Here is a 23,477-nt window from a genome sequence, read left to right as displayed (position 1 = left end):
TTTCCCTCCAATTCTGAAGGATCGTTATTAGATACAGTAGGCAGCTCTGCAGGTAGGAAAGTAGTTCATGCCCTCAAGCCATCTTTGTAGGTGTTCTGCAGATAAAGGAAGCCCTGGAGTCAAGTTTGGCCGAATTTTGCTTCGAATTGAAGGAGCTCACTATTTTGTTTTAACGGTACATTGAGCATTCTATAGCCTCAAACTCTGAAGGCAAGCCCAAATCAGATGACCAACTTGCCTCTTCTGCTGCAGAGGAGTCGGAGAGGGCCAGGTGCAGAGACATCTCCTCCAAATTCCAGGGCCGTTGGACTCAACTGGTCTGCAGGCTGGGTCTCTTATATACTTAAGTAAAGACCGATGCTCTTTGCTGGTGTCACTGCTCTGAATCACACACAGAAATACTGGCCTAAAAGCTCCCCACCAATTGCCACATCTTGCTGGGGGTGAGGGCTCCTACTCCCTGAGTATGTGAGGGATGCAGCCTTACATTCACTCATTCAGACCTCCACACCGCTCATCAATGAAATGCAACGCTCTCTTCGAGTCATCTCTTTCTGCCTTAAACATGTAAAGCATCTTGCAAGATGCCTAACACCCAAAGGGGAACTGGGTATGTCTGTTGAGTGAGGACTGTTGAAGGAGAAACTTTATTTTAAAGCAAGGGAACTTCAGACACCGTACGAAATAATTACCACTGTGGAAATACTTGTCTCCAGGAAGGCAATTTAGATACTTACTGTCCCAAAGTTGGGTGTCCAATTCATTCTCTAACAAGCACTTTCTCGTAGAGAGAGGCACATATATTATAATAAATACATCACTCTCTCTATAAAATATCTCAAAGCTTATATATAAAAATGTACATTTTTACATATAATGTACTGGTTCGTATCATATATGTATGTGTATATATATATATATATATATATATATATATATACACATATATATATATCACAACACAGCAATATACATGTAGCATTATGTGTTCCCTTCAGGATAGGAATTCAAGCTTGACAGCAGAGGAGACCAAGTATAATTTATCAAAGGCAAGCATGGCAATGACTCCCCCACAACTGACGAGGCCTCTAGAGCTAGTAGTAATGACCTCAGCCGACTCAGCGTCCCCTAAAGGTCCTGAGACAAGGCCTTCAAGAGAAACACTGGTTGTCAAGGTCTTATTTTCAGATGGAAAAATAAGACAAGCGCCAGAAGCTGGCAAGAGGCTGGGGGGGCGAGGAGAGGGTGGATGAATAGGAAGGGTACCCTGTTCGCAGGTTCTCCAGCTCCAAGCTACTCTGCGGACGGTTGTTGGATGAAGGAGCTGGGGGCACGATGTCACTGCTACATGCAACATAAATACCAAAAGAAAAAAGGAACTGCAATTGTACAGAAAATAAAAGAAGTATCTCTTCTAGAGAAAGACAGGGGGAACTGGACTCCGGGCTGCTGGGAACCCGTTTTACTCACAATATATCACTACCAGTGTGCAGTTAAAATAGAGTAGGGGCCGTATTCCAAGGCAGCAAAGAGAAAAAAAAATAAATCAAAAAATACGTCAATGATTAGAAGTTCAAGGAAATTCCTTCAAACACAGCAATTTAGACATGACTTGCCCCCTAGGAGTCCACCCTTCGGCCAACTTCTAGAGGCTGGGGGAGAAAATGTAGCTCATTAGACCAGGCTTGTTACACAGGAAAAGAAAATGGGTAAACAGTAGATTCTGAGAGCTCGCTCCTTGGCCAGACGGCTGAATTTGACTCTCTTCCTTGCTGGAGAACTATGAAGAAATGGGGGAAAAAATGCAAACGTTAAGCTGTACTACCACAGAATTTCCAGGAATGGAACAGCCACGTTCGGTATTTCTCCAGAGTATGACACGAAATGTTGAAGGTGGTTGAATGGACGTGAATTCATTTATCAGTGAATGGTGAGGTTGGGGGTAGGGTGGAGGGGGGTGTGGAAAGGGAAGAGCTAGGTTGGGAGGGGAGGGTTAGAAAACTGTGGATAAAGACTAGGGGTGTCATCAGCTCTGCCCTCAGGGAGCGGTATCATTCCAGGGTGAACTATTAATACATGGCCTACCAGCTTTGGACAATTGGTTACGTGAGTCAGCTGCCCTCTCCAGTTGAGGACACATCCAAAGGCAGGGGAACCTCCCAGTGCATTATTAATAATTCTAGCTCCTTCTAATGAAAGTTTCCTTGCAACCAAACCCTGTCCTCCCCAATTTCTTAACTTGCCTGGCATACCCAGGGAAGCTCACATTTAATAATTCATTGTAGTCTAACCACCCCTTACACATACACAGCTGCACCCGCCCTCTGTAACACAGGCTGCTATGGCCTCTTCATTAGGAAAAACACTCTTTGGACAATTCTGATTGTTATCAAATATTAACCTCACAGCTGAGGAGCCCAAGGAGGGAGAGGGGTGCAGAGAGAGGGAGTGAGACCCTTGTCACACCAGCTTGGCTTCGCCGAGACAGCCCTTCAGTAGCAATCTGTGCTGTGCAGGATGGGCAATCGTTCGACTCACTAGCTGAGCCAATGCTAAAGGAAATGCAGAGAGGGGAATTATTTCAAACAATTATGTGCCTCTCTCTCCAGGGTGAGGTGAAAGTCAGCTGCTGTTTGCTTCCCTGGAACCAAGATGGAAAAGTATCCTAGAGGCCAAATCCTCATTTCTAGGGACTTAAAAAAAAAACTGTGTGCTGGGTACCACTATGGCCCTGCGAGGAACATGCCAGAGTGAGAGCAGAAGTCGGAGATGTCTCTCTTCCTCCTGCCATCTCTACACTTGCCACTTGTTCTCTGATCAGTCACCAAGGAGACCCTTTAAAATAAGAACTGGCGATATCATTACCTTGCTTAAACTTTTCCAATGGCTGTATGTACTGCAGGACTGAAACCAAGCTTCTTACCACACCCCCTGCCTTCCTCCCTGACCTCATCTCATACCACTCTCTCCCCAGTCCCACCAGCCCCACCAAACTGCCTTCCTTTCCTCCAACACCGCTCACTTATCCCTGCCTTTGCCTTTGCTCTTCTGCCTACCTGGACCGGGTCTCGGCTTCAATGTCACCTCCCAAAGGAGGCCTTCCAGATCTTCCCAGCTAAAACAGGATCCATAACAGGCTCCTCACACCCACAGTCCGTCCCCTTTCTCTCCGGAGCACTTGTCCCTCTCTAAAGGTGTTTCGTTATTTCTATGATCCTTGCTTGTCTCCATTCACCAGAGTGAAGGCTTCAGGAGGGCAGGGACTACATCACTCACCGCTCCATCCCTAGCAACAAGAGTAAGACCGGGCACAAAGAAGGCCCTCACAAACACATGAATGGCTACTCGACAAGGGAACGAAGCCTTACCATTTCACTGACACCCCCATGGGGCCAGGTTCTCTGGCAAATATCCCGTCATGGATTATAGGCGTCAGTGTTCTCCTGCACGCCCCAATCCCCTCCACTACAAGTGCTCCCTCACAAAAGAGTTCACCCTTTCTCCTGAACTCCCGCCTTGGGGTGCTGTGTTCCTTCGGATGGAAATGATTTGGGCAACGCCGGGTCATCTGAGCTGTGTTTTTGTGTTTCCAACCAACTGTGCTGAGCTGGGTGCTCGGCCTGGCGAGAAGGGCCATTTGAGTCACTGCATCTGGGGGATGGATGGGGAGTGAGTCTGTTCTGTGCCTTGACAGACAGGCCCTTAGATGCTCTTCCTGGTAGGTTGTAGGAATTGGAGAATTCTTAGGCCCCAAGAATCTAAGTTAGAAGCTCTTGTCAAGTGATACGGAGACTCATCTTGGGGAGGTGTCAGAGCTGGTGGATGAGGGGCCATGGATGTTAAGTCAGTGGGGGAGGGGGAGCAATCAGCCTGAGAGGATTTCTGTAGAAACTGCTCTGGACCAAGAGTGCTACCCCTGGGTCTTCGCCCACGAGGTTGAGTGTCTCCTCCGTGCTCCAGCAGAGCAATGCTTCTATCTCACTGATTTTGCATTTACTGTGCCCCCTTTTAGGGGTGCTGTGAAGGAAGTCCTGGCTTCGATCAGCATATCTCAGGAATGGGGGCCCTTCTGTCTGGTTTGTACCTGTGAAAAGTATTTTATGGAGTGATCTCTTACAACTGGGTTCTTACTCCTCAGACCCAAGGTCATCCACCTTGCCCTTCTCTTGCAAAAATGATCAGGATGCAGCATCGAGAGAGACCTTCAGGTGAGCCCGAAACCTGGTCTGCCAGACCTGTGTGACTCTCAGCAGTCTCATCTTCTCACTAAACTTGAAGCCTCTGTTTCCTCTTTCTAAAAAATGGGATTAATAACACCCCCTGTCAATTACACGGGGTCATGGTGAGGAGCAAAGGGGATGATGACCACCGCGAGCACTGGGAACGTTCAGTCACCACAGGGAGGGAGGCATCGCTATTGTTTCCTCTAGGGTTGTGCACAATTTCGTCAGGCGACACAACCTAATCACTGCAAACCTCACTTCAAGTGCTAGCTTTTCGAAAGCTCACCCTCCAACACTCCTGATTTACTGTATCTTTCTGAAGAGGTCCCGCTGGCAAGCCGCTTTGTAAGGAGTTTGAGACAGGATACACCAGAAGCTATCGTGAGCCCAACCTAGTCCACCCCAAAGGGCAGTGGGGCTTGAGGTTGGTCACTGGGACGACGGCAAACAAAGCCCACCGGTGATGACCGAGTTCTTTTCTTGGGCCAATCCGAGCGTATCACAACTGAAAACTCTGGGCTGCGGTACCCAAACCTGCAGGAACCCCACATGGAGAGAGAGTCCGCTCCCATTTGGGAGACCAAGTCCTCAGACTCAGTTCCCCTCTCAGCCCTAGCACAGCCATCTTTACACGTGGTGGTCCCCCATCCATCGGAAATCACTGTGCAAAAACGCTTGCTCCTCCCAGGCCTCGCCTGCCCTCCTTTTCATACATCGTATTGACTGTGTTCGACTGGACACATCTACCTAGAGTCATCCCCTTAGAGTCAAGAAGTGAGGATCAGGCATGAGGTTCACGCCCAGGTGTTGACAGCAGTGACTTTTCATCCTCTGCTCTAATCAAGCAAGGACAGGTATTTCTTTCCTGTCTCTTTAAACTGCGGGGTGAAACATAAACATATTCAAGAAACCTCTTGATGTTTAGTGTTTCTTGAAAGGGAAAAGGAGAAGGGAAATGAATTTTGGGGAAAAAGGAAGGCAGGAGGGAGGGAAGGGGGAAAGAAACACTACTTACGCCGTTTGCAGCCGCATTTTTTAATTCTTTTGGGATCCGTGATGTCATCATGACAGGCCTTGCAGTAAAAAAATGCCCTGGAGAAAGAGAATGGAAAAACTGACACGTTTCATAATCCACCCAAGTGAAATGAGGACCACATTTCCTCCATCATGGTGCCAAATTAATGAAACACGCCAGCACTAATTTCCTTTAATCTTCTGAAAAGTTTAGACGTTTACAGACGGAAATGTTTGTTGCAAGACCATTCATTTCAAACATAGGATTCTGCAATTTGAGTTAGTGCTTCTTTTCGTGAACTTTTTATTTGAAAAGGAGCCAGGAGAAAGACTGCTGATGTGACACACCACGTCTGCTCATTCCTCTTTCATTGTGGAGGACAGAACTGAATGCTGCTCATCAGAACACGTGGGCAACCAGCGCTGGGCCCTCGGTGGGAAGTTAAATACACCTTCAACATCCTGACAGCCTGCTCAAACAGGAACTAAAGGGGCACAATTCATAATCAAATAAAAATATTAGCCTTGTGACTTTAAAGTGCTTTCTCTGGTCAGCCAAAGAGAGAGGTTGAGGGATTTCGAGCCCATATTTTACTCTCAAACTAGCTGGACCCACTCCCATGCTCTCCAAGCCTGACAACACGCCATCAGTGAAGGTTTTCTTCTCTCTAAGGCATGCAGCTCAGCTGCCCCCTGGGCTGAGGTGGGCAGAGAGTATTACAGGGTTGAGGTGGATAGAAGGAGACCCAGAGGAAGCAATCAACAAGCAAATCCCCTCACGGGATTCAAGTGTTGGTATGCGATTACAAGGTACAGTGGCTGCGTCAGAGATACCCCGGATGAGACAAAACAAGATCACTGGAGCACTGTTTAAAATTCACTGGGGGGCTGTGTCCTTTCAGTCCTGAGGGTTCTGTGATAAAATTCATTGAAACAACCTTCTGGATACTGGGACTAACAAAATTCCTGGCTTATCTCCTTCACCACTCCCAGTAGGCAATTCAATGCCAGGGAGGAACATAGTCTTTCTTCGACCTGGGCTAGGAAGAAATCAACATAATTCTTGACCCTTTTATTCTTGGTTCCTTTTTATGGTTTTCACAAGACTTCATTTACGATTGGCACTGATTGGAAACCAACAGTAAGACTTCAGGATTTGGAAGAGACCATGGAGAACTTGCAGCCAAAGTCCCTGGGACTCGGTGTCCTCATCTGTAAATTGAGGAGGTTGTGGTGACCTGTCCAAAGTCATCCTTTCTGGACCTTGGCCGGCTCCAGGACTTCTAAATCCAAGTCCAGTGCTCTTTCCACCCTAGCAGCTCATCCCCTATTTAAATGCCAGTTTTTGTCCATGGACAAAAAAGAAAAGCCAGCTAATTATTTGCCTGAGTGGCAATGCCACTAAGGACCCAATCAGTGATGACCTGCCTGGAAAGTGGAAGGACAGGAAAGAAGGAAGAGATTTTGCTTCCACTGCCTTTGGTTATTTTCTTCCCCTTTTGATACTTTTACACATAATAATAATTGTAACAAAAACAATAGCTAACATTTATAGAGCACAGATCATTGGCCAGGAGCTGTTCTAAGCATCTTATAAGAATGAACATATTTCATCCTCAAACAAACCTTTGAAGGAGATAGGATTATTATTTCTGTTATACAAGATAAGGAAACTGAAGCATAGAGAAGTTAAGCATTCTGCCCAAGGTCACACAGCTAAAAGTGGCAGAGCCAGGATTCAAATCCACATAATATAGTCCCAGAGCCCAAGGTCCTAATATCTTTCCACTAAAGAGATGGTGAGATGAGAATGAGTCTGAATAGACTATTGAAAAGATAAAATATGATTACTTCATGAATTAAAGCTGAATTATGAAAGTGAACTACACAAAGATCCAGCAGGTAAAGTTCATAAGTAAAATAGGGGTGCAGGACGTCCGGGGAGAGGTCTGTGGTGACCTGGAGACACACCCCCCAAGTGAAGGGGACAAAGTACTAACTTCAGCTGACTTCTGCCAAATGGCCTTTCTCTGTAAGCATCATTCTCTTTCCACACACCTCTGCCTCTCATGCTCACCCCTTACTGCACACCTGCACACTACTGGGGAAAGGGCACACCTCTGCTGACTGATCTCACTTTAAATCCATGGCTGTGGATTCCAGAAGCCTTTTCACACTGCTTGGGAGTGGGTACCCCCATCCCTCCTCCTCCCATCTCAGCTCTCTCTGCTCTCCTCATGACGCCCTCTCCTCCTCACCCTACGCCTGCTCCAAGCAGCTCTTGGCGAGTGGCCTTGCCCCATGCACCATCAGGAAGACCAGAGCTGCGTCCTGCAAGGCTGGCCTTTAGGATCTCCTTGCCTTCAGGTTTCCTGCTGCGTTTGGTCAATGGGAGAAGCCAGCAAGAGACTGGAGGGTGAAAGAGGTCATGAAATGGTCGTGGCAACATTTCTCTGCTGAAGGACCCAGCTCCTGCCAGGCAGCCTTTCCTGCACTACAACCTCTCTCTCCAGGTTCTGAGAGCCCTCCTTCCCCTTGAGACTGCAGATTGAGGGCTGAGAGTGGTGCCCCTCTGTTGCTAGCTCTGGGGTGTTTGGCTATCCAGTGTTGGTTTTCCTTAACTCTCTGCCCACAACTTTATATAGTCCCTTCATCAAACTCTCCTCCATTTTCCCATTTAAGTGTGCCTTCTGTTTCTTGCCAGGACCCTCACTGATACAGCACCCCAGCTTACTTCTCCAGTCCTCACCTTTTCCCAGAATGTCAGAATCTTAAATCCAACTGGCATTATGATATCTCCATGTGTACGCTCACCATGCCTCTCCTGCTTAACTTAGCCCAGCTAGAATTCTGAATTTCTGACCACCCCAAACTTGCTCCCCCTCCAGTTTTCTCCATCTCAGTAAGATGGAGCCATCATCTACCCAATCATGTAAGCTCCAAATCTAGGCTCCTTTCTTGATTCCTCTTTTTTCCCCCACTTCTTATAACCAGTTCATCAATGGGTCCTACAGACTCTCTAAAATATGTTCTGAATTGGTCTTACTTCTCTCCACCTGCACTCACCAATCTAGTCCTAGCTATCCTCTCCCGCCTAAACTATGCAGTAGTCTCTGAGTCCATGAGCCTCCCCTCCTACCCCACTACACCCCATTCTCCACAATGCAGGAGGAAACACCTTTTAGCAACATCAATCAGACTATATCACTGCTAGTTTAAAGCCACCAATGACGCCATATTATAAAAAGCGCAAGCTCAGCAGAAAGTCCTATGGAAACCAGCCCCTGCCTTCTCTCTAACCTCATCTGACCCAGATATGTTCTTCCTGGAGGCTTCCCGAACACAACGAAATCTCCCCAACCATGCCTTCTCTTCCCTTCTGATCTTTGTATGATGGATTCTTTCCCATCCCTGTTCAAGTACCTCTCCCTTACACCCAGTCTCAGTCAGTGACACTTGCATTAATTCTTTGCATCACGAATAAACAAAACGGCAATTCTCTCCTCCCCAGAATGTGAGCCCATGAGAGTAGGGTCTTCTCTCCACTGTTCACCACTGCCTCCCTGGCACCTAGTACAGAGTGTTCTCGAAAGTCAGTATCCTACAGACATTTGATGTACAAATGAGTATGAGAATGCTTGGAGGGGTTCATGCCTCTCTTCCTAAAATTTTGCATCGGAAAGTTTCTAGGAGCTACAAATCCATTAACTTTTTCTGTTGTTCTCTTGCAGCAGAGGGTGCAAACCCAATACTAGATCATCATAATCCACTTTTCCATTTTTACAAAACTTATTTAGTTTCATTCAAACCTCCAATGTCCTTTCTGCAGTTTTCTGCAGTCTTCATCTATTGAATCCCCTAACTGACAGCATTTGCTCTTGACACATCACACAGCACGGAAAATTACAGGCTGGTGTTGAGGCTGATGGTGTCAGCATGTACTTGTGAATGCCATAAAACACTGAAATGAGACATATTGCACTCCCTAATACAGGAGGTAATTTGTTTTTTGGACTGCCTGGTATTTGTGACATTCATTAGTGAGAGATGCAAGAGGAAATAGAATTACACAAATGTTCATGTTCTATTTGCTATCCGGCAGGGACATGTGATCGATGGTACCGCTCTGCTCCCCAGTCCCCCAGCGTGGTGCTGAGATGCTGTTTCCAGCTTTTGTGCCTCGCAGTCTGGACCAGGGCACAACCTTCTCTTCCAGAAGATCTGGAGGAGCTTCAGTCCCATTTACCCCCACTTTCCTCTCTCCAGTGAACCCAGTTTTGGTGGGAGGTACTCCTGAAAAGGGTGAGGCTCCATGAACTGGATAAGGAGATGTTCCTCTTCCACACCTGAATGATGATAATCCCTTCCCAATTTGCAGAAGTAAATTTAAGTCATTAGACAGCTCAATTTCAAGGATTTTTTTTCGCTGCTGCGCTCCATTTTTTTTCTTTCCTAAAAGGTTTTATAACTACTATGGTTAGTTTGCAAGAGTGGGTGAAGAGAAAGAAAATAGTAAGTGTCAGCTATCAAATCTCATAGGTCTGCTGCTCTGCGTTGCAGGCTCACCTTTTGGCAAATAATTAAGAACGAACCACTACTGCTCTACACCAGAAACTAACACAACCTTGTAAACTGACCTTATGCCAACCAATCAATCAATCAATCAATCAATAAAATTTTTAAAAGAAAGAAAAAGAAAAAAGAAAGAAAGGGAGAAAAACAGCATAAGTTCTGGAACCAGACTTCCTGGTTTTAAATCCTGGCTTTATGACCCACTAGCAGGGCATATTTGGTTAGTTACCCAATCTGTGCCTCAGTTTCCTCACATGTAAATGGGGATAGTAATGCTACTTGTCTGGTAGGCTGTTGAGAGGATTAAGTGAGTTCATTGACATCTGGCAGCCGGTGCTTAGACCAGCACTGGCCCACACTGAACTCTGCATGAGAATTCACTGGCACTGTTAAGGGTGGTAGAGCATGTGGGTTTCAGAAAAGGAAAGTCCTGTTTCAATCTGGGCTCTGACATGTGCTTCACGGTCTTGGACGAATCATTTGTTTCAACTTCACAGATGAGGAAACCAAAGCTCTCAGAGTTTTAGAGGACCTATCTCACCAGGTTATTCTAAGGAAGAGCAACAAAGGACGCAGAACACCCAGCGCAGCCCTGGCTCCAAGTAGGAGTGCAATAAACGAAGACAACAGTCTTATATAAATAATTATAGACCTTGAAAATTAATTATGTATTTAAAATATTTTATGTAGCATTGTTGTTTAGCTGAGCAATCTATCTGACCATCTGAGTTATATTTTCTGCTAGGAAATTTTTTTCCTAGTTCATAGGTTAGAACCAAATATCACAATATTCCACGGTGTTCTGCAAAAAGCTCTATAATTTCCTCGGCTGCTTAAACAGATTTAAGGATACTAATAAAAGTGCCATGAAACATGGGGACCAATGAAATCCTTGGCTGTACCTACAGAGGCTTAAGAATTAAATCTGACAACTTTAGCCACTTACCTAGAAGGCCACAAGTCGAAATATAGCCAGTTTAGTGTTTCACCTGAAATTAATCTGAGAAACTTGAGATTCCACTCGGCATGTCCAGTAGAAAATAATTAATTCTAGAGGAAATTTGCCTGGATAATACTGGTGAAGAGCATGAGACAAGGGGCCAGATGTCTCATGTTGTGTCATTCTGGCTCATCAAGAATCAAGATGACTTTGAACAACCAATTAGGCTCTCTGGGACTCACTTTCCTCCCTTGGAAAATGAAAGAGCAGGTATCTAGACCCTCCTAGTTCTAAAATGCTATTATTCTAATTCAAAGATGTGACATTGATTGTGGAAGCATTTGAAAGCACAGTCTCTTTTTCCTAAGACTGGGCACCCTTTGATGCTCATAGCCATGTTAAGAAGCTTTGGGGTTAGAGCCCGGTGCATCCTGGAAGCACGCCCACCTCTGTGGATGGAGATGTCTATGGCTGAGCCAGAAAGGAAGGCAAATGAAAATAAACTCTTACCTTTTAACTTCTTTGGCATCACTTGCGATGAAAAATCCTAAAGTACCTTCTTGGATCTTAAGATGGTTTCCAGGATTAATTAATATACTGCTCAGTGAACAAAAACAAAGAAAGAAGACACAGTTGTAAGGTCATGTTCTGAAGAAAACCTTGTTGGCTACACCATACTGTTATTTTATAGGGGGCCCACTAGTCTAATGCTTCCCCCAAAGATTTTGCCTAGAGCCTGACGTCCACTGTCCCACACATGTAATTGGATATTACCATCATAAATCTCCGCTGCCCAGTTCCCAGGCTGGCATCGCCCCAGTCGCAGATATCAAAGCAAATCTAGGTTTGGGAGCTGAGTCTGAACAATGGGATTGCCTTTGTGGGCTTCTGATTTGAAGCAAAGTTCCTAAATGTATCCCTTAGAAAACTGCTGTTGAAGGTCAGTGTTGACTGTGATTGGTTTAACAGAGCTATTGCTACAAAAATTTTCCATTTGATAACATAGCATTCATGGGACCCCTATATGCATATAGAAACATACGTGTATACACACCACATATTGCCCAGGGAATGGTATGAGACCCCTGTAACCAGTGCAGAAGTAAACGGAACATCTGCACAACCCTGATAAGGACATGGAAGCGAATTCCATGTGCAGCCAATGTAGAAAGAATTGGACCTACCTTAGCAAAGAGAAAGAAAAATGCCAGCAATGGGAAACACTTAACGATCGCAGTCTATTTACAAAAATGTAAGGGAGTGTTTGAATAAGGTATGTGTCTAGTACATCCTGATGGGGGCCAATTGTAATTAAAAAACACGTGCAAATTAGCCCTTAAAAAAAAAAAGAAACTTCCCCCGCAGGGAGGCAGGAACCTAAATATACACTGTCCTATTTCAAAGTGGTATAAATAGATTAGCTGACCAAGTTGGATTTGGACTGACAGAGAGATAAGTGTATCCTAATCTAATAAATGGATGAAACAAACAAGTTTAATTTTCTTCAGGTCAAAAACAGAATACAGGAATATCTTACACAGAGACTGAGATGAGGCTTTGGGCTTAATGGACATGGAATTCAGGCATTCTAAATGCAGCCGTAGACACAGCAGACATTTTCTTTGATCTGAAAAGCTGGTGTTTAAGGTAATAGATGTTTGGAATCAGGCTCAAGAAAGTCTTCAACTGCCTAACACAATCAAAATGGAGGGAAGTATTTAAAATCATTCCAGAAAAGTGCTGGGACCAACTGAGTGATGTATGTGTGGCAAGGCAGGAAGGACCCAGGTGAATTTCTGTTCTGTTCCGAGAACTCAAGAGTAGATCATTATTGCAAAATGTTTGTGCTCACAAGAGCATCCATTATTACCCGTAACAAGACCTGACAGGAGGAAACCAGTCCTGTGACATCGCTGTGATTAACGCTAAGTAATAGGAGTCCATGAAGATTTGATTTGAGTGTCCTGCCCTAGAACCAAAGGCAATAGAGAGATTCCTCACCAGTCAGGAAGCAGCAGGTCACGCTAACAGCGCAGCTTGTGACAGGCAGGGGCGCTGCATAGGCACCTCCTAGTTATCCCTCCAACACTCTTCACCTAGGTTTAACAGCCCTCTGACTTTTCACGATCATAAGAGGGAAAGGGCCAGAGTTTCTACCACTTAGATGGAGTCCTTTTTCAAAGCCAGTGAAATGCAATGCTTTAGAAGATCAGAATGCTGGATTTTGCGTACTTCCTTTCCCCCTTGCCTGCAGGGCAGTTCTTCTGCACCCTGGCTCTGCAATCAGAAATTGGATCCAAATTCCAGCCCTGCCATTCAGTAGCTGTGTGACTTGGGACAAGTCACTAAACCTCCCTAGAACTTAACTGCCTCATCTACAAGATGGTGATGATCAGCCTAGTCTTTCTTCAGAGGATTCAGGGAGATAAGGCACAGAAAGCTCAGTGCAGATTGCTTACTGTCATTTTTATTATCTATAATGGCCAAGAAGAGCCAAAAGTGTATTTCATTTTTAATGAAATGATCACTTCAGCTGGCCCCATGGAATGGAACCCAGGACTTCTTATCAAAATACCCTCCCCATAATGAGATGAAGGACTGTTCACTCAAGAATAATAAATACAGGGACATAATGAAAAGCTCTGGATCCTTCTGGAGTTTAAAGGAGCTAATTCCTTAAAGTTAGAAAAGCCTACATTTTGATGTGTAGTCATATAAAAGTGTAAAAAGGCTTCTTGAGTGGAAAAAAAAATCCCATCTGATTTTTAACAATACAATTCAAAAGGGGAAATTTGACACTCATCAATGTCTTGGTGACATATATGCGCAAAACAAGTCTCGCACAGAACCCTGTTTTCCTTTTTTACATCCTGTGCTTCATTAATTGCACAGAGTGATCAAGCCCATTGCATCATGGTGGGAGTTCGGTGAGAGTAAGGTTCCCATCAATGGAAAGCTTCTTCTCATTTCCTTTGTTCTCTAGTAACAAAGCGAGTAAGAACTGGCATACAGTGAGAATTCAGGACTGTCATTCTGGAGACAGCAGGTTGAGATAATTTGTCACAGCCTTCGGGCTTGCTTTAGTCAAGTTAGCATGGCAGAGAGGAAGTGTTCTGGGCGCTGATGTAAGGCAGATTTGTGTTCAAATCTCAGTTTTCGTGGCCGACGTTGGTTCAGTGAGCAGGTGACTGTGTCAGGCTGACGAGCTTAGGTCCTGGCTTTGGGCGTGTACCTGCCACTAAGCCTCACTCTTCTCATCTGTAAAATGGGGTGAATAATCACTAGCTTACAGTGTCACTAAGAGAATTAAAGGACACACTGTGTGCTGAGGGCCACATGGTAGGTCTTTAATTCATGGTCAAAATAATTACCAAGTAAACGAGAGGTAGATAATCTCTCACAGCATCACAGCTCCCCGTTTTGTCTTTGGTGCTAAAAAACTACCTAGGAGGCACTCTACTGGCTTGAAAGATCTTTGTACTGATAGCAGTATCCAAAACATTTTACCCCCCTGCAACATCTGGGGATGAGCTCATTTGCACTGGTTTTTGGCTGCACAGTGGAGTACCTCTATTCTTTAAAACTTACAGCTGATTGTGTAAGGCACTAAAAGCACCTCCAAGGACATCACTGACTGTGCGACTCCAGGATGCCCTGTTGTTCTCTTTTGGATGGGGGAGAGGCTTTAAATCATCTCATGAAAGATGTGAGGTTGCCTCATTTGCAAATATCCCAATCAGGCTAAGGCAGCCTTCTGGGTGGGAATCGAGAGACTGAGCTCAGCTCTGGAGAATAAATGAAGAAATCTATATACATAAAGAAGCTCATTGTGCTGGATTCCACTCATAGATGTAAGGGTTTGGTAAAGAAAAAGGTGCCCCTGATTTCAGGGGACCACTGCATATAATACGTCCTGTGTAAGGATACAAAGTTTCAAAGTCTCTTTGAGAAAATATATTACCTTTTTGATATTTTAGACATTGAGTCGTCTATCCACGTTCCAAATCTAGAAAGTTTAAATGGAGTAAATCCTCCTCTCTTTGAAAATATAAAAAGATAAGGATCTTAGACAGAAGAAACATTTTTTTCCAGCCAAGTGCCTGCTACCCTTAGAATACATTATTGACCGTCTAATGGGAATATGTAAATCTTCCCAAAGATCTTTGATCTCTTAAAAGAATATCCAGTGTTAAGTTTGTTTTGCTCTTGTGACTGCCAAACGTCCCTGTGTGCATCACATTAAATCAGTCTCTTGCTCCAATTTTGTCTAATTCACTAGCTTATCAGAGATAAACTTCAAGATGTGTCATGTGAAGAATCAAGAAAATCTCTAAGAAAAAAGTCCATATATCAATTAGCAGAATTCCAACAGGGATACATTCTTGGCAGGGGTGGACGTTCTCTCATTTCAAGGAACTATAAATTATCTCCTTCTTCTATGACCTTGTTAATTTCAATGGAAACCATTCAGTAACAGCTGGAGGCAAAGGGCTGGTGTGATTCCCTTTCCCAAGGATTTTTGCTCTCTTTTTCTCTTTCTTTTGCTCTCAAACTAGTTTTGTACCTGGACTTACTCTTTTAGCTCCTTATCCACCCTGTGGAGCAAAGATACATTTTCTATAGGGAACCCATAGTGAAATAAAGGGGTGAAAAGCATAATCTTGTTTTATTTACTTCTGTAAATAAGTGTCTCATAGTAGCCAGTTTACAGCCCTGCAGGCAATGGGCACATTTCAACTATTTGTTGAACGAATGAAAACCATAAGCATTGGTCTCAGTTCCAAAAGTGTCTCTTTCCTTCTCTAATAAAGAGAAAGGTAGTCACAGCTGTTCTTTCCAAGACCGAGCTGCAATTCTCATCCGTCGGGGCTACCAAAGGAGGGACCATGTTTCTTCTAAGGGGTTTTGGCAAATGAGCTAACAATCTCCCAAATGCATTAAATATAAATACGTAAATGTTCAGATATAGAAACGGCTAGTCATTTGGAGAGTTGGCACAATTGATTTCAATACTGAAAATCCACCATTCCCTTAGAACTGAAATATGTGTCCACATTCACATGGAATCACTAGTGGGGCTCAGCCCAACAGGGAAAAGTGTCTTTCGGGTTCCCCCAGGAGGGGAGCACCAGACCTCACGCTGAAACTCATTTCATGGTGTATCTTTCACTGAACTTTGGTCAGGTTGGAGATTTGGGGCTTAATGGGGCAAAATAATGTGTTCCTTTTCTCCACCACTTATGCATAACAATTGGGAAACATCTAGTCCTTCCTCTGTCAATCATCATGAACTCGACTTGTTAGCTGTTTGAGGGGAAAACCAAGGATCAGTAATTCAACTGAGACAGATATTTTTTAAAGGAAACGTTTATCCATTATGGATAAATATGACAGATGCGTATTTCTCTCCACTCCTCTCAATTTTGGTAGGGGTAGCGTACCATTCCCTGGGCAATTACAAAAATATCACTCACATAAGAAGAGACTTCGTACTTGATAACATGGTGATTATGTCTATGTCCAGCCAGCTACTGGGACGTCATTAACTAGAGCGAGAAGATAAGGGCCATCTAGGACTTCAGTTCATGCTGTGCCCAGATGAATCATGCCACTGGGAAGCGGCCTCTCTGACCACACAAGGTCGTATACGATTGTTGACCCAACAGTTGCCCTGTAGTTTATGGGCTGTGTTAGGGCACAGCTTACAGAAACCCCAAATCTCAAATCTTATTGCCTTCCTGGAACTTTTCGTTTCTTCTAGGCTTTAAAATATATTCTGCTGGACTCCCACACAACTAGACACACGCACGTTTATTTAAAGAATATATGTAAGAGCCCAGTGTGTATTCCATGCTTCAATATATCTGAGCCCAAGTCACTTACACAGAGACAGCATAATAAAGATTGCTCCCAGTTGGTCACATTTGAGTGACCGCCACCGTGGTCTGCCAGTGACAGAGGCAAGGACTTGCTTAGCCTGAATCCATCTCAATAATTTTAGAAATAGCAACTTAAAATCTATTTTGCACATAAGGAAAACAGTAGCCATATGGGATGGGGAAGAGAGAGTTCATTTGGGAAGGACCAGGCTGGAAATTTGGTTCTGGGAGCAAGCCATGTCACTTTCTTATACGCTTTCAGACAAGTCATGCCTACATCACAACATGCTTCCACCACAAGATAAAAGGACTCAAAGGCCAAAAGCCAACAGCAGAGGTGCAACCACTGTGGACCTTTGAAGATGCAAAGTGTTGCAGTAACTTCTCGCAGTTGGATCATAGCAATAATACCAAACTGACAGGAAGCCACCTCTACTCAAAAAAATCACACAAGAATCTGACTTTGGAGAGAGTTCCAGACAAATACACACACAATTACAAACACAAACACATGACAGTGAATACAACCACAGAGCAAAACAACTCTTGAGAAGATGAACAAGTAGGCATCTCAATAGAATGTTTTCAACAATACGATCTTAGAGAACACATTATTAAAAAAAAAAAACTACACCGGAAATATTACCCAAAATGTTAGGGAGAAAAAATTATCAGTGAGGATTTTGTCATGCTTCATGCAACATAAAACAGCAGCAAAACAGGGTGAAGTCACACAGTAAAAGTTGAGATACTTTATATTAAGAAATATGCCCAAACACACTGGGAAAAAAAAAAGAAAGCCATGAGGTCATTTCAATAAACAGTACTCATTCAGTAAATCAAATGTGGTAATCTGACAATTTAGTGGCAGTGCGCTAAGTCTGCACTGAGTACCGGCCCAGAAAGAAAGTACGCAAAATGCTATCATCAAAATGAGCGTAAGGGAAAAGAGTTACGTATAAGGGCTTGGTCTCTGTTTTGTGGATAAAAGGACACAAATTCAGGTCTACAAACTGGAAACCAGACACAGTGGGGAGGAGGTCACTGGGAATGTGGATGTGGTATGCAGACAGATGGTACCACAGAGTCTGGTGGACACAAAGACACATCAGGACAGGACGGAAACAGACACTAAGGGCTGGAGAGAAGCGTCGTCCTTTTCAACTTTAATAGCATTGGTTCCTATAATTGGTGCCATGACTGAAAACAGGATGGGGCCTTTGGTTTTTTGTAGGTTTCCTGCAAAGAAGTTAGTGCGTCATCCGAATGAATCAACAAATCAAACAAGAAAAGCAATATACTACTTTCACTTTTTAGGTACTCTGGTTGGAAAGAGGTTTGTATATAAACATACATATATATACACACACATATATATGTATCTACTAGACAAGGGAATGAGATTATATATACATATACACATATATATAATCTCTATCTTCCTGAAATCTTGGCAAAGGGTTAGTCCTGTGGTTGGAAGTGAAGACAGGGTGGAGGTTGGGAGGAAAGTTAACGAAGAGGGCATACCGCTTTCGGCTTCTGCAAAACGACAAGAAAAGAATTGAAAATCAAACAATTTGATAATAAATCGACTGACACGAGAAAGAAAGAAGGAATAAAACCTTTGTTTCAAATTATTCTGAGGATGCATGTGAAAACAAGGTTTTTCAGCAAAGCATGGGAACAGTATCATGGGGTGGAACAGCAACAAAAGAGGTAGTTCACACAGGTCGGAGGCACGGGGTGGGAAAGAGAAGCGAGTTCTCAGAATTTGAACACCCGGTCACTTAGGACCCGTGAGAGGAAGGGAAATTGGACACTTTTAAATGAAGGACAATGTTATCTCAGGAAGGGTCAGAAATGCAGTTCTTTTTAACATGGCTACTATGTTTAAGTCCCGTGTTTTCTCAGAGGAATGATCCACATTCCCCCAAACACACCTTTTTCCACAAGAACCAATGTGCTTCCACACTGAGACCAAGCCACATTTGAGGGTTAAGCTGGCAACTGCACACAGAAAGCCAAAACCAAGCCAAACAAGTTCTTTTCACCCTTTTCTGGAAAAAATAAAATCTAAAAAATTATCTATATGTATAAACATGGCTTTGTTGAAAACATCTCAGTTCGTGAATTCCTTGGAGCCTCCATCAAATAAAAGATTTTGTCTTCACAGAAAGCTCTGAGTTATTTTTCTTAGGATGGCAACAGTGGATTCACATCGAACCATGAAGGGCCTTTCTCTCCCCCTCCTTGGGACCAAAAGGTGGCAGGTGGGAGATGACGGGTCAAGGTTCACGGTACAGTCTTCTGCCATGAAATTATTCCAGAATCATCCAGAAACACTACACAGCATCACCCGCATTGTGACCTTTTTTTTAAGAGATGCACAAAAGTGATAAAGAGAGAACACTGAACTACACAAAGATTTACTGACTTAGCAACATGGAGAATATCATTTGCAGAAACCCAGGATACACATCTCCCTGCACAGGTACAGGTGAGTACTGGCAACAGCCTGGGCCAGCCTGCAAGCCCAGAAACACCCACCTTATCTGTTCAACAGCAAATAGCCAAGAACTTTCTGTTTTTTTGTTTTTTGCAAATAATATTCCTCACTTTGCCAAAACAGAAAAGGAAAATATATGTCTACAATAGGTATTTGTTAACAGCTGCTGCCATGTTCTACCACGTGGCCACCAAATCTACCATGTTGTCTTCCATTTGGTTGATTTGGATTTTCAAGATAATTTCCCATGTGATCAGACTGACTTTGTGAGCAACCTGATCTGGTGGTTAAGGTAACAAGAGAACACTGGATTGACTTGCTTACAATCCAGTGTCTGGTTTGTTTGTTGGTTTGGTTTTTGGTATTTGAGACAACGGACTGTGCATTTGGAAGTCTGGCTTTATCGGGTTATTCATCCAGATAATGAAAACTCCTTAAACGGTGATAGCCGGAACTTTCTAGTCTTGACCTGTTCTCTGCTCAGTTATGGAGGCGTATGTTGGAGGGTATATGCACCCCATCCTTGGGCATCTATAGGAAGACTTATTTAGTGTAGCTAAGAACAAACCATGGATGTCATTTCAGAGGACAAAGCCCTGAGCATTTCTCAGTGAGCTCTCTTCCTTCCAAAACTATCGATAAGAATTAGGGAGCAAAAATCATCTCTCTTTTATCTGCAATGCACACAGTACTCTATCAACAAAATGCCTTGTTAATGCAATGCTTCCTTCTTACAGGCAAACCCATATATTGACTGAGGTGTTATCTATTTCGACCAGACCCAGTCCCTCATCAGTCTGAGTTGCACATAATTAAGTGCAAAATAAATAAGTAAAGAAGGCTCCTGCCTCCAAGCCCTGCTCTCCTGGCTGATTTACATGAAGCTGATATTCTGCCACCTGGATTTCAGTTGCACCGGGAGAAACACATATGGTACACAATAGGCTGCTTGTAATTTGGCTATCAAGAGAGCTGGTATCTCCCATCACGGCTCTGCCCCATGCCTGCTATGAAGGAGGCCAGAGTCCACCTGCTTTTTGCTCATAGCAGTAAAAATGGGTTTAAGGACAGGGTCTGTCCTCAGTTATGCTGAGAGGGTGCAAAGTGCAAGCCAGCATGACTGGGTGGAGGTTTGGATGCCTCATCCCTTTCCCCAGGAGAAAATGCTCTGAATGTCTGGTGGGGCCTGGGATGCCAGGAGTGCCTGGGATAGAAGAGCTGTGTCCGGTCGAACACGCCTTGAAATGTGCCTTTGAGGCAGAGAAGTGTGGCATTAGGATTCCAAGCAAATAAATAATGTGTAAGAAAGAAGTGGACTGAACGTTCCCGGGGGGCACGCTCACCATCATAAGTGTCAGCCACCCGCTGGCTCGCGGCAAACTTACCGGCTCTCTCGGTTGGCAGACTTGTACTCAATGGCTATCATTAGAAGCTTGAGCTTCACAAAACACAGCCTGCAATGAGGAGGAGAAACGCCCAGTCAGTGCTTCAGAACGACCAGAGCCACATAACAAACACTCTTTCCATCTCCTGATGCGGTCATTATCCAAGGGACCCTCATGCTATGGTCACTGTGCCAATGGGAGGGGGATGGGAGCCACACCTCCGCTTCTTCCCCATTAGACTTGATTTCTCGCGAGCGATAAGGTGCTGAACGTTCAAAGTGCAAATTACACTCAGGTCTGGATGTCTAGACACAGACCCCAAGCAGGGATCTGTGCCTGGGGATTTATGCCAGGCCAGATTCATTAGTTACTCGGTCAGGTAGTAAAATGTTAACTGCAGGGGGAGGGAGGTATTTGGAGCAGCTGGACCTGTTATTTGGATCCCATTTCGGTCGTTTGCACAAATGGCTCATATTGTTGTTCCGAGCAGACCCCTGTGCGCTCGGAATGATGGTAATAATCCTTAGCCTCCGTGTAAGTGCCCAGCACATGACGACGGAACCGTTACTCCTGGCACCATCCAAGCTGTCTCACCGCATCTGCCCTCTGCTCTTGCCCACAGCCCAGGCTGCTTCGAGGCTGGCTGGTTCCTGCCTCCAGGCCTTCACTCAAGCAGTTCTTAGCCCCAGAATGCCTTCTCCTCTCCTCCCTATCTGTGCTCCAGGCCCACGTCACATCTAACCTTCCGTCTAGGCTTCCTCCAGCTCCTGGCACCCTCTGATTTTCTGTTCTCAGAACTCCTCCAGCATCTCATGTGCAACCACGTCATTTAGCCCTTAGTTGATTTTAGACCGGCTCTGATCACTTCCTACTGTTTCATGTGTCTGAACTTTCTCTCTCCCACCAGTACTATTTCTTTAAAGCTTGTGGACTTGTTTGGACTTCCCCATAGTCCTGCTCGTGGAACTACTGATACAGAGAAACTTCAACAAATGATATCCGCTTACTGGGGTTTAGTTTCAAGAAAACTAAAAAAAAGTTCAGTCAAGCATTGAATGTGTAAAGATGTTCAAGGAAGTCATACTAATATAGAGTTTAAAAAAAAATGGAAAGCAACCTAAATGTCCAATAAAAAGGCAATGGTTAGATAAAGTAGGGTACAATATGCTATTAGCACTCAAAATGACTTTTTGAAGAATATTTCCAGGTATAAGATCAACAAATAACATTATATAGGTACAAATATGTAAATAACCTGGTACAGTTAGGTGAAAAATCTCTATGTAAAAACTCATAGAAATAAAAGCTCACATAAACAAAAAAAAGAATTATACGCATTATGTACTATGGGTTTCTAAAATGGGCATTATTGCTTATGTTTTAAGGACTTTTGGGTAGTAAAACAGTGGTTGACTGTTAGGTTGAGAAATGAGTTGATGGTTATCCAGCATTGTAAGGGGCAGGAGGTGCTGGGTCACAGGTCAGGGCCTTCATGTTCTCATTTAATCCCCTATAAGATCCCTACGAGAGAGATGTTACCCCAGTTACTCAGACTTCTATTGGTATCTCTATTTTACAGGTGATGAAACTAAGGTTCAGAAAGCTCATGTAACTCGCCCAAGGTCCCCAGCTAGTACCTGACAGGATATACAACATCTTCATCCCCAGTGAAGCCTATTTTATTTTGGGAGAGATATGCAATAAGCAAGTATATAAGTAAAAAAAAAAAGTAATAATAAGTTTCCCAGTGAGGACAAGTACTGTGCAGAAAATAAAACACCTTCGAAGACAGAGTAACTGAGAAGGTGTGTTATGTGTAATGGTCCAGGAGGACCACTCTGTGAAAGTAACACTAGAGCACAGAGCACTGGAGCAGGATGAGAAGAGGCAGGCAATGAGAGAATCTGGGGAAAGAGCTTTTGAGGGAATGGAAACAGCAAGTGCAAGGGCCCTGTGGCAGGACGGAAGTTGGGGTGTTTGAAGACCACCATTAAGGCTGCAGCTGAGTGAGCAAAGTCAAGAATGACAGTAATTAGGTCAGGGAGTGACCACAGCAAGGAGTCTGCAAGTTATTCTAAGTGGAATGGGGGGCTCTGGGTTGGTTTTAAATAGAAAAGTGACATTATCAGACGCTCTGGACCTGTGGATGTGCAGCTTGCAGGCAGGATGCTGGTGAAGGCTGCACGCTCTCTGATGGGAACAAGAGTGATTGCTCATTCCTGACTGGGTATGGGCCCCTGTGTTGCTTTCAACAGACAGTCAGATTTCAAAGGACCACTTCCATCCAGGCTTATTTGGGCTCTCCCAGTGATTTGCAGGTTTTCTGATTCCTGCCAGCAGACTCTAATGACCTGGGCTTTGTGCTGATTATGCAGTCTGCTGAAACACCAACCCACATATCCACTACAGCTGGAAAAATGCTCTTCTTAATTTATGTTCCATACAGTGCAGGCTAACACACACCCTTTATGGGACTGTTACTTCTGAAGCTTAAATTGTTTAAAATATCAGATGGCTTATGCAATATTTGTTGAAACAAATTACCAGGTTAAGTAAGCACTTTCTAATGTAAATAGCAACTAAGTGCCAAACTCAAGGAGAAGGCCGATCTTAGCACAGATCATGAAGAGGCCAATTTGCTGAAACCCTACGAGCAACCGCCACTCCGATTTGGGGCTGGTGGTTAAGGGAATCGAGGATCTTAATTGCTCTAATGACCTTGATCTTATTGGTGAGAAGGGAAAAAACAGTTCACAGTAATGGCGAATTATGTCTTCTTAGCTACTTAGATATCATTTACCAACTAGATATAAAAAGAAAGGAGCTTTCTAAAGTCAAAATCTACATGGTGTTGTGCATATTTCTTACCTAGCACAGGGTGGGCCAGCAGATCTTGGAGTGCTCTCTCATAACTTTCAAATCTATATCTAAGATGATTTTACACAGCCTTATAGAAAC

General features: G+C 44.0%; 1 protein-coding gene across 8 annotated transcripts in view; it reads right to left on the bottom strand.

Annotated features, from left to right (window-relative positions):
• The window catches only part of KCNMA1 (potassium calcium-activated channel subfamily M alpha 1), a 708,582-nt gene that overhangs the window by 123,882 nt on the left and 561,223 nt on the right, over positions 1-23,477 (bottom strand). For all 8 annotated transcript variants that reach the window (XM_072971241.1, XM_072971239.1, XM_072971250.1 and 5 more), the window contains exons 16-18: positions 20,520-20,588; positions 11,260-11,346; positions 5,239-5,315 (exon numbers count right to left, since the gene is read on the bottom strand). In XM_072971241.1, coding sequence (XP_072827342.1) covers positions 5,239-5,315; positions 11,260-11,346; positions 20,520-20,588 — 233 coding nt within the window. The remainder of the gene's footprint in view (positions 1-5,238; positions 5,316-11,259; positions 11,347-20,519; positions 20,589-23,477) is intronic.

Source organism: Vicugna pacos, chromosome 11 (genome assembly GCF_048564905.1).
Source record: "Vicugna pacos chromosome 11, VicPac4, whole genome shotgun sequence".
Classification (NCBI taxonomy): Eukaryota; Metazoa; Chordata; class Mammalia; order Artiodactyla; family Camelidae; genus Vicugna; species Vicugna pacos.
Note: the sequence above shows the minus strand (reverse complement) of the source record. Positions and strands in the feature narration are given on the sequence as shown.